Source organism: Labrus bergylta, chromosome 11 (genome assembly GCF_963930695.1).
Source record: "Labrus bergylta chromosome 11, fLabBer1.1, whole genome shotgun sequence".
Lineage (NCBI taxonomy): Eukaryota > Metazoa > Chordata > Actinopteri > Labriformes > Labridae > Labrus > Labrus bergylta.
The window spans coordinates 18211142-18223366 of record NC_089205.1 but is presented as its reverse complement, the minus strand read 5'-3'; the positions used below and the strand labels follow the sequence as shown (position 1 = coordinate 18223366).

At 42.1% G+C, this 12225-nt stretch overlaps 1 protein-coding gene across 2 annotated transcripts in view; it reads right to left on the bottom strand.

Annotated features, from left to right (window-relative positions):
* The window catches only part of pitpnm3 (PITPNM family member 3), an 84955-nt gene extending 74394 nt beyond the window's left edge, over positions 1–10561 (bottom strand). For both annotated transcript variants that reach the window (XM_020654565.3, XM_020654572.3), the window contains exon 1: positions 10057–10561. In XM_020654565.3, coding sequence (XP_020510221.1) covers positions 10057–10081 — 25 coding nt within the window. In that variant the 5' untranslated portion in view covers positions 10082–10561. The remainder of the gene's footprint in view (positions 1–10056) is intronic.
* Positions 10562–12225: the final 1664 nt, after the last annotated feature.

Genomic DNA, 12225 nt, shown 5'->3' with positions numbered 1-12225 from the left:
AATCAAGTAGTACTTTGCGTGTTGGCTCAGACCACTTCAAAACATGATTTTGTCCCAAAATCTAAGTGTATTATTGTGAATTTGGGACGATGAGGAAACATGGCGGCCAGAAAGGGAGATGAATAATTTTTCCACCAGCACCTAAATACCAACTACAAAGTAGTCCCTGCATGGCACTGCAGCAACAGAAAAAAACAATAACAAGTCTTAGACACAACTGGCAGTCTATTAACTACAATGTGTTCAAGAAGTTTCACAGTTGATCTATACAATTTATTTTAAGGAATTAAAATCAGAGGCACACTAATACTACAAAAAAAAAAAAATGTTCCAGAGTTGCACAAAATATTCTCTAATCATTGCAAAGTCGTGGTACATATGAGCAATAATCACATTGCAGGACATGCAATGTCAAGCAAATGGCCTGAATGCTTTTAGTCTTCCATAATTAACCTACAAGAAAAGTCTGTCTGGTATCACGTCATTGAAACCCTTCACCAGAGCACAAAGTGAACTTGTCGACGTGCATGCTGAGCGTGTCATATGACTGTAAACAAGCACAGGGTATGGCTGTCGTCACACAAAATGTCTGCTGGAATGCTCTAGGCAAACGCTCAGTTACGAGAGGCGGCATATTTCAGTATGTGTGGTCCCGTTACCAGCAGCGCCTCATCACCTCAGCAGGTTAACTCTGTGGCTACACGCAGTAAGGGTTACAGAGTGGTCGTCTCGCCATTGTTAACTAATCTACATTCAGCCCATGTATTGTATAACATGTGTGAGTGAAGGCACAAGACGGTGAGCAAAGTTAACTGTCACAGGGCTGGAATTAAACAGTCAACTACCTCACGTGACCTGACAAAGATGGTGCCAGTATGTTCGGCCAGCCGTCTGTCAGCGCCTCGCAACATCTGCCTTATGTTTGCTACTCTGTTATTCATATATTTTTGCTGTTGGGATATAACTGCTCTCCTGGTTTATGATCGCCAAGCTCTACTCAACATCCAAGTCTCTTGGAAGGAACTGTATCTGTCAAGAGGCACTTTGGGAGAACACAAAAGGAGCCTTCCGCCTCTTTCAAACATCCCGCCTTACCTGCGCCGTCTACCGTGCGGACTTCCTCGTAGAAAGCGCAACAGGAGGCGAGGAAAGCGCGCAGGAGTGCTGGTTCGACACAAGGCTTACCTGAAATCCTCAGATGTTAGTCCTCTTCGCTTCCATGATGATGATGGCTCCCGTGGCTTCCGCCGCCGCTTTCCTGTTGTCCCGCGCCCGCGATGGATCCAGCCTGTCTATCCCGGCCTGAAGGCTGCTGTGCATGGCCCGATAGTTGCGAGCCTCGACCCTGCCAGTCTGACTTCACCACCTGATCCACTACCTACAGCGCGGCATCCTCCTCACAGCCTCACTGCTGGGCCGCTGGGGCCTGCCACCTGTTCCATGGATCTTGCGCATACGAAGGAGTCTCAGCCGATCCATCGGCGGTGCGTAAACCTCGCCAATCTTCGCCCATTATGCCGTGCTGTGTGGATTTAAATCTTCAGATGGCTCTTATTAATGCTAGATCTCTAGCCAACAAAACGTTTGTGCTGAATGATTTTTTCACATCCCGTGAGCTGGATTTTATGTTCCTGATGGAAACCTGGCTACAAGTTGGTGAGTCTACATCCTTCTCAGAGCTTCTCCCTCCTGATTGTACAATTTTCAGCTCTCCTCGTACTTCTGGCCGAGGTGGAGGGCTAGCTACTGTAATGAAATCTGCTTTTCATTGTCGCTTGAATAGACCGGTCACATACACAAGCTTTGAGCTGCAGCTCTTTGAATTAAACCTCTCCTCTCCCGTGCTCTGCGCGGTAGTGTACCGTCCACCGAAATACAACAAACATTTCATACATGAGTTTGCTGACTTTCTAGCGGGTATCATGCTGGATTATGACTCTATTTTAATTTGTGGGGACTTTAATATACATGTGTGCTGTGAAAATAACTCTACAGGTAAAGACTTCATGAATTTACTCAACTCCTTTAACTTCACACAGTTGGTGACAGGTCCCACACACGAAAAGGGGCACACATTAGACCTTGTGCTGTCCTATGGTGTTTGTATTGTTATAAACGAAATCTGTCATGCTTGTTTATCGGACCATTTGCCTGTTTTGTTCACTGTAACGGCTGCCGCGCAATATATGTAACACTCCGGAAGAGTTCTCTGCTGTGTTTAAAGACTCTGCATTCTACAACATGGATGCTCCTGCTCGAGCTTTAAGTGCTGAGGAGCATATAACTCTCTTTAACTCAACCTGCTCAAACATTTTGGATTATGTGGCTCCGTTGAAGACAAAACGCAAAATAGCAGCCACTGAACCGTGGTTAAATGACACTAGCTGCGCTCTCCGACGGGCCTGTCGGCAGGCTGAGAGACGGTGGAAAAAGGACAAGCTTCGCGTGTCATCAACAAGCTGTTAAAACTGCAAAAACGGTGTTCATTTCAAATATGGTTTCAAATAACTGCCATAAACCACAGATACTGTTTAGCGTAATTAATTCTCTTATAAATCCATGTGACAATAATTCTGCTGCACCCTCCTCTACTCTCTGTAACGCTTTTCTTAATTTTTTTGTAGAAAAAATATTAGTCCTTAGATCCTCCCTAATCACACCCACTGAACCTGACCCGTCTGTTCCTCCTATGTGCTTAGCTGTTTTGGACCAGTTAGAGCCCATTTCAATGTCCTGTCTATCTGAGATTGTTCTACATCTTCGGCCCACTAACTGCCCCTTAGCCTCCCCTCTCGTCTCCTTAAAAAAATATTTGATACAGTTGTCACCTCAATTCATACATTGATAAACACCCGTCTTGTATCTGGTTGTGTTCCAGCTGCCTTCAAACAAGCTGCCGTGCAACCTCTGCTAAAAAATCCAAATCTCAATCCCTCTGTTCTCTCTAACTTTAGGCCCATTTCAAAACTCCCTTTCCTGTCAAAAATCCTAGAAAAGACCGTTCTGACACAGCTCCGAACCTATCTAGCTACACATGACTTGCATGAAAAGTTCCAGTCTGGTTTTAAACCATGCCATAGCACTGAAACTGCTCTTTTAAGAATTTTTAATGATCTGATTTTAACTGTCGACTCTGGGGATTTTGCCATTTTAGTACTTTTAGACTTATCAGCTGCTTTTGACACCATAGACCACACAATTATTTTATCACAGAAAACTGCGTAGGAATAAAAAACACAGCACTCAAGTAGTTTCAGTCATGCCTGTCTGATATGACCTTCTCTGTCCACCTAGGGGACTATTCATCAGAGACAGCCCCACTTACGTGTGGTGTCCCACAAGGGTCCGTGTTAGGCCCAATCCTGTTCTCATTATATATGCTACCACTGGGATCAAGTTTTACAAAATACAATATATCTTTTCACTTTTTTGCTGACGATGTACAGGTCTACATGCCTTTGAAATGCAAGGGTTCACCACAACCCTTACTCGACTGCCTTTAAGACATTGAAACCTGGATGACCCTAACCTTCCTCAAACTCAATCCCAATAAGACAGAGGTCATTGTGTTTGGAGAACCTGGTGCTGTAGAAACGTTTGGTCCTCTTGCTGTTCATTTGAAAAAATCTTTAGAGTCTTGGTGTGCACTTTGATCATATAGCCAAAATAAAATCATACCTCCCTGCCAATGATCTAAAAACAGTAATACATGCATTCATAACATCTCGCCTGGACTACTGCAACTCACTATATGTGGGCTTGGACCAGTCATCCATCCAACGCCTGCAGCTTGTCCAAAATGCGGCTTCTCGCCTCCTAACAGGCACAAAAAAGAGGGACCACATAACCCCTGTGCTCCGTTCTCTCCACTGGCTTCCTGTTCCCTACAGGATTGATTTTAAAATTTTACTTCTGGCTTTTAAATCATTAAATGGCTCAACACCTCACTACCTAAGTGAACTACTACATGTTCATGCTCCATCCAGAGCACTAAGGTCCTCCAACCAGCTGCTCCTGGACGTGCCCAAAACAAGGCTCAAAACTAGGGGCGATTGAGCCTTTTCTGTTGCAGCTCCGACACTTTGGAACAGATTACCATTTAAAATAAGATCTGCTGCCACAACTGAGCAGTTTAAGTCACTTGAGGATAAAACCCATGTTTTTTTCCTTGGCTTTTACCTCTAGTTGAGTGTTTTATCCCAGCAGCAGTGTCTATTAGAATTTTTACTATTGTTTTGTGTTTTAATTCACTTTAAATTTTTGCTTTTATGTGTTTTTATGATGTTTTGGATGTAATGTATTTTGCCTGATTTACTGTACAGCACTTTGGTCTGCCTCGGCTGTTATAAATGTGCTATATAAATAAAGTTGACTTGACTTGACTTGACTTGACTTGACTTGACTTGACTTGGACACGCTAACTAAGACGCAATCCAACATTGTTACTCAACCATGAGACATGTCTATATTTGAAACTTCTGAGAAATGTGTTCTTCACTGTGCATGCCGCTTTCTGTGTGAATCAAGTGTGGTAAAAGTGGATTGTTTGGGTAGCAGAAAGAAATTTGAAGTCCAAAATAGTAAAACGATTTTGAGGCATATAAAATGAATACATAAATATGTACATAAATAACTCACTGCATATATCTTGTTGTCTCCACCACCAATCTGTCTCTACAGCTTCAAAAAACACCACTGCACTAGCTACCTGCATACTTTGTTTTAGTTTTATGATGGGTAATGTACAGTTGGTTATCAGAGCTTTTTACTTAAACCAGCTGCCAACTTGGTTTTAAAAACAAAAACAGCAAAGTAGCAGGAAGTAACTAATAATGATTTTCCCTGTCTTACAGGTGTTTCTAATCAATTACTCGTGGAAATCGTCAGAAACCAAAAATGCAATCAACTTTTTTGAATAACAAACTCCCTTCTAGAAGGTCACTCGAGAATATGTCACTAAATATGTTTGCTTACAGTGTTGCTGATTAATTGGACTTCAGAAGCTATGAAGAGCATTTTCATAGCCAGAAATCTGACAAGAAAGGCACAAAAACAAACTGTTTCTGCCTGACACCAGTGTGACGTCAAGACGTGGCTTGGCTGTGACAAACAACAAGTGGACTGGTGCCCGGCTCCAGGTGAGCCTCAAATGGCAGCGGGCCAGCTGCTGTGTGATTTGTGAGGAGCTGCTACCATCGACACAGGCCTAGTGTGCTTCCCCATGACAAACAGTTATTAAATTTGTATTAACATTGTTTTGTATGATCAAATAGAATAACAGAGGTCACAGGCTGAATGCATTAGCACACGCCTCTGTAGAATCCAGAGAACGCTGTGGTGCTGCTTGTTGAGCAGGCTGTCTGGAACAAAGACACTACACGCACAAGAAGCTGCAGCAGAATAAAACGTTCTCCTGTCTTAAACTGAGGGATGAGACCTGCTTATGGGAAATCACTGACAGCGTCAAAACACAAAAATACAGTGTTTTTTTTCCCCCTATGTCATTCGTCTTTACAAAGAAAAAGAAGGAAGCAGAGAGAAACCAGGAGAGACTGATGATCAGCATCCTTCAGTTCTATTTTTAGCCTGATGCTGGATCAGACCAAAACAGCAGGTAGGCCCTCACTTGGACAACATATAACAAAAAAAAACCCCACTTCAGACCGATCTGGTTTCATCAAACATGATGAATACAAAACGCTCAGATTTGTTGTACCTCACACAGAGGAATCTTGGAGGGGGGTTACTGAAGGTGACTGAGGGCGATTAATCAAGCAAAAGATGTTAAAGAAGTCTGGCAGCTCAACATCAGTCTGGATTCAAGCAACAACCTATGCTCAGGGGGGAAAGTAACCACAAGAAAAGAGGGATAGACTTTTTAGTCAAGATTTTATGGTTTGAATTCCCATGCAGGCTGGTTCACAGGGGCACCATCTGTTGTCATGAAGCTCTTCGGTAGCTGTAAAAAGACCGACATGATCCCAGGACGCCCAGTTTTTTTGAATACGATGCAGAACAGTGCAACAGTTTTTCGGCATAGAAAGTTCAATTTAATCAAAATATGTTTTGTGAATTGGCTTATATCCAACTGGCCTCAATGAATGTTTATTCAGCAAGATTAAGATTCGACAGCCACTGAAGCAGCTCTATGAGATGAAATCATGGCAGTTTGGTTTTGAGCACTGCCATTGCTAATATCAGCATGGGCATAGCTCAAAGTATGTAATGGAGAATCTATTAAGTGAACATAAAGTGTATTTTCAAGTGTATTTTCCACCAAGTTTGCATAATCATCAGTACTGATATATGGAACAATTTATAATGTTGACAAGACTATGGGTGCATGATAAAAAGTTGAGGGATCCCCGAAGTGACTATAGCTTATCGAGAAGAAGACTTTAACGTGGCTACCAAATCTAATGGCAATCCATTTGTCAATAAATGTAAATAATTAACTTCATGAAGGTCCTAGAGGGAATGTCAGGGGCTCACCAACATCAGTTTGGCTTCATCATCTGGGGAAAATGAATTTAAAAATGGTAACAATCTGTAAAAAAAAGAAAAAAAAGAAAAGAACATCCATAATTTGTTTCCCTTTTAGTCACACCTGATTAAATTCAGCCCTCTTTATTCCATTATCACCCTGCTCAAATTTTTCTTTCAATATTGAGATTGTTTAACCCGGGCTTCTTTCTGTTTTAATTGACAGTTGGTGAATCTGGGCATTAGGCCATGGTTCTGCAGGAGTTGCAAAAATACACAACAAACAATAAAGCTGGGACAGCCCATAAAATCGTGTAATTACAACAGCAATAAAAGACACTGTATGCCATTGCCTACATTATTCTTTTTTAATCACAGTAAGAATTCTTGATATAATTCAGGTTCTGTGCTACAGAGAAAGTTTTAATTAGCATTGAGAAGCATAGAAGCCCCTGCAGCCCTCTCATAATTGAAAATGACAAAGACAAAAATCTGCATACATAAGTAGATGTCATGAAATCTAAAAGTTTACCCTGTCGCTGTTCACTGGACTCTGAAGAACAACGTTTCCATGAGAATCTCTCTTACTTCACAAGTTATCCTGGGAGCTGAGGTCAAGCGATATTTAATGAAAACAGATGAATGCTTGACTTATGGCTGTATTAAACTCACATGTACAGTAATGCAGCTGCCATCCGTTTGATCCGGCCTGCTGGAGCATCGCAGGGTTAACATGATTTGATGGCGCTCCGCTGAAATAATGTACGGACTCACAGTGGAGTTTCCATCAGTGAGTGGATGTTATGGCGAGGCTCAGTGAAATATAATTAAGATTAAATGGAGAAGGCGTCAAGAAGCAGCTGTTGAGATTTAATACCTCTTTTTAAACTGCATTCACAGAATCTAATTTGTGTTCTAGGATTTATTGCAAAAGCTGTTTTCTTGATTTCCAGTGTAGGACACACTCTTGTTTATCATCCTTATAATCTGCACCTGACATTTTTGTGTACTACAAATACACTGAAACATAAAAACTGAAGCAAACAAACTTTACATTGTTATGTGCTCTCCAGCTCTAATAATTCATCCCGCTTTTATCTGACAGCTGCACACAGGGAAGCAGTCCTTCATCTGAACTGATACGACTATTCTATTATTCTTTATTTATATTCGATTTTTCTGACATTGCCAGTGTTTTTGAAAAGGTGACTCCACTGGTATACTCATTGCTCTCCTGTGTTGTTGATTCACGTCTTTCATAGTCACATAGAGCAGAAACAAAGATCTTATTTGTTATTTTTCTGTTATTTCAAAACCAGAACCACAGACAGTTTGGTTCATGACTCATGCTAGTGGCAGCTATGTAGCTTCTAGCCTTTTTCCATTTTAGTATACAGCCTCAATTGTTGCTGCCTTGAGTGACATCACTTAAAGCAATTAAAGAGTTCTTACAGCTTGTTCTCAGCTATAAGACTTAAATACACGTTTTTCCAAAGCCAGGAAATGTCCCTAATTTGTTGGTCAAACTTTATCTCTCACAGTACGAATTTTTCAGTGTTGAACAGGCGAGGCTAGGAGGCGGGATATGATGCCAAAAGGACGCTGCGGTTGTGATATCTACAAGGTGATCCGTTCAAAGTGTTGGATGAAGCAAAGTCGGATGCTAAAATCTTAAGTACGTTGTACGTTTTTTGTCTTCATATCAATGTCCCTGCTATGGAGGGCACCGGACTGCCGGAGCTCAGGCGGAGGTGAGCCACAACGCAACGGACCCAGTGGAAGCACACACATTGAATAAAGTGAAAACCTATCACCTCCACTGCCGGAACGGAGTGGAGACGGACCGGAAACGCATCTGGTAGAAGTTGGCCTACGTGATATTTTACAAACCCACAGTAACAACTAAAAGAGTGCACAAGAACATACTGGCGAGCAGTATGAAGCAGTGTCATTAAATGCAAGGAGCTCGCACCGGTTGCTCACTGGCTCACTCAGGTTAAGTCAGGGTGAAACATTTTGATGTTTGTGTTCACACATGAAGCTTAACCAGAACATTTCAGTTTATTGCATATGTGGAAAAACACACTCACAGCAGCATAAACAAACAATACCTGCAAGAAGATGTATAAACAGGAAGATACAATAGACTTTATAAGAAGCCTGGTTTTTACTAGGTTATGCAACTCCTGATCCTAACCTTAATTTGAACCAGCTTGTTCTCCAAGGGGGAATATTTTATTCATATTATTTTAAAGACGTTCCACTTTGCCCCCTAAGTAAGGATGTCACTTGAGATCCCAGGAAGGACTTGTTAAAATCTGAAACCATACTGGTTTAAATCTCCTCCCTTTTCTAACACTTGTCACTATTAGAGTGGCATAATATTAATCTGATATTTTATTGATCAAACAGGAATACATTTCTCCTCCACTCCTGCCTCCTGGAAAAGGTCAGGTCACAAAGGCATAGAGATCAGAAAGCAGGGAGCTGTGACTTGCTCAAAGGCTTTTCAGCACGGCAGATGCATAACAACAACAAGAAATTAAACCAATGGCCTCTGGCTTGAAAAAAAAAAAAATAGTCACACTAGCACTGCTTCTGCTCACATGATAGTCAAGGTTTTTACACCCAGTCGGAATTAAATCTCACTAAAACTTCCACCCAAATGGCCATCAGAAATGTCATGAGAAATGGGAATTTCCACACGATTAAGCAGTGAACAAAGGCTGAGAATGAGGATGCAAAAAAAAAAGAAACACAAAAAAATTATACATTTCTTGAGTGCCACAATGCAAACAAGTGGCATGTTTAAGCAGCAAAGAAATGAGCAATAATAACCCTTAAATGCAACAAAAAAAAAAAAATCGACTTTTTGAGGCTGTGCTGACGTTTTGCTGTCATCATTGTTTCACATAAAGCATATCCAATTCAACAGTCAAAGCAGCTGCATCAATAAAAAAAAAAAAAAAAAAAACTGACTGCTATAATTAGAATTGCATTGAACACCCCTAAACCTCCCTTTTTTTTTTGACTATAGGATACAATACAGCGTGTGATATTGTATTGTTCTGCAGGTAATTTCAGTGTGTATGCAAAAGTTTGTGTATATGGACCTGAATTTTAATAGCTGTTTCCAAAAATAGAGTAACCCTGATGTGGCAGCGTAGTAGTTCAGGCATATAGTGCTGATAGCTGTGATCGCTGAAAAGGAGGACCATGGGTCTGCAGGTGTGTCTTTGAGTCACTAACAGCTCAATATCAAGTCATGAATCAGTCATTTACCCATCTTTGACCCAGAAGCGTTTTACAATTTGACGGGTCAAAGAATTCACGGTAACACCTGCACAGACACGCAGAGACAGACAGGACACGCTGAAAGAGAGACAGACAACCTCACGACAGACCGAAGTGGACCGAGTTCTTTTTTTTTTTTTTTTTGTTAACAAGCAGGTCAGTTTTGACCGTCTCGCATTCCTCCAGATTGCCTCAACCCATGCAGCACGCGGCTGTGCGCGCGCGCCAACATCCAGTAGCAACGAGACGCAGCTTCCTACCTGTTAGCACGAGACTTACCTTTCCCTCTCATCTCCTTTGACATAGTGTCCTCTCCCGTGTGACTCCTGTGTTGTCTTTCGGTGAAGCCGTGGCTGTTGCTCTGCGCAGCAACGTTTGGGTCCAGTGGTTCTCTGAAACAAGGGCTCTCCCTCCTGCGGCACCTTGACGCCTGCCACGCCGAGGCAGGGTGAAGGAGGCACGGGGAAGCTTCTGCCGCCGTGTTGGTCTCGTCTCACCGTGGAGATGACAGAAAATCAAAAACAAGAGAATCTGCAGCTTGGCTCTCATTAACCTGAGTCAGGTCCCTCACAGCGTCGACCCGCCCCTGCCGCAGACATACTTTGGGTATTTGTTGTATCTGTGCAGACTTGGCTCACATGTCATGCTCACATGTTATGCCCAGCCAGCTCCAGTCCTCCTCTCCATCGCTAACATCAGCCACAGTTCCTCCAAACGAGCCCCGGTCTGCAGCTCGACTGCCTCCAGCGGTGCGCACACGTCCGCGGCTGCTGAAGGGCGTCCATGCTCTTTCCGATCACCTGTTTCTGACTGCATAATGCTTTCAAAGGAGTATTCAGAATACGACAAAAAGCTAATTCAGTCACTTCGAGTATCTAAGAAAAGCTTATATTGACAGTCATGCGGCAGATTTTGTAATATCTTAATTAGCATAGGTTAATAAGTTTAAATTCATTGTATACCACAGCGGGATATTCCCAAAAATGACAGGAATTGCACAGAATATTAAAACACAAGGTCTAAGTAAGGCTATGCAAGTGGCCTTTCTTGTGTCTTTTTCTTCTCTACAGGGTGTGGCTGTTGTCTGTAACCTATTAAAGACTATATGGAGAAGATGGAGGATGAGAGGGAAAGGACATAGCCTAGTTACAGTCAACAGAGTCTCCTAAAAAGATATGAAGATATGTATTCAACCATCCACATCTGCTCGATAGCAGATCTTTTCATCGAACAACTTACTTTTTGCTGCAACATTTTGCTGTATTAATGCGGCATTTGTTGAAAAAATGAACCACTGTTTTCTGACACAAGACCTGCAAACATGATGTCCACGATCAGATCTGGGAAGCTGCAACAAGTGTTAATGCAGTGAGGGTTTCTCTGAAGCCGAAACACATAAATAATGATTATATTGAGAAGTGACTATATCAAAAAATAACCCTAATATTTTGGATGAAAAAGGGCAAGACGTCATTGTGATTTTAAATTCAGCATATTTTATGAGATTGATGATGAAGAACGATCATGGGAGCCTGCACAACAATATCATTTGAGTTAAACGTAATTTTACATTTCAAGCACACAAAAATCATTGGAATGTCCAATGTTGTACATTTTCTCAACGCAAAGCCTGGTTGTTCCATGAATGCAATATTAAAGAGGAAATAGAGAAGATGAGGTAGAAAGATAAAGAGCAGACAATAAATCAATGGGGTGGAAGCTCCCATGCCTGTTAACCCTCCATCACTGGAGCAGCATGTCACCTAGGCCGCGAAGGGGCAGTCATCAGAGTAGAACAGAAAATCTTCTGGGCTCTGACAATCTGCATCTCAAAATAAACCCTCTTTAAAATAAAGATCACTGACTTTCTTTCTAGGGATATCAGACAAACACAAGCCATATGATCATGGTCCCTCGGCTCTAAATCCACTAAATCCAGTCATGCGATCTGCTCTAATCTTCCAGATGCTTTACCCAGCGGGTTCTCCAGTTCCTTTTTTTAAGCTTAACTTAACCCTCTCTACAGCAATGCTTGACCTAAATTGCTGCAAAATGGGTTGCCCCTTGAGCACTTCTTGTACACGATACACACAACAGGGTGTGAAGTGGACATTTTGACCACATGTGAGGTCACAGCGACCCAGGAGGATTGTCTTATTGGCCGAGGCTTCGTTTTGCCACCGTGTCCACACAAATGGATATTACTGGCAGAGGAAAATGCCTTTGGCCGAACCATCGCTTTGGAATCCATGATTTTGGCATGCCACATTACCAAACTCAAGCTGGAATACATGCATGCAATTTGGATTTATCTTGAAATTAAATGACCAAACACTTTTAGAGCGCCTTGTCCAGCTAAGAAAAACTAATAGTGAAAAGGCCTTAAGGCCAGGGAGCCAGCGAGACAGATTGCCCTGATTACAGCAAATGGCTGCACTGACTGGACCC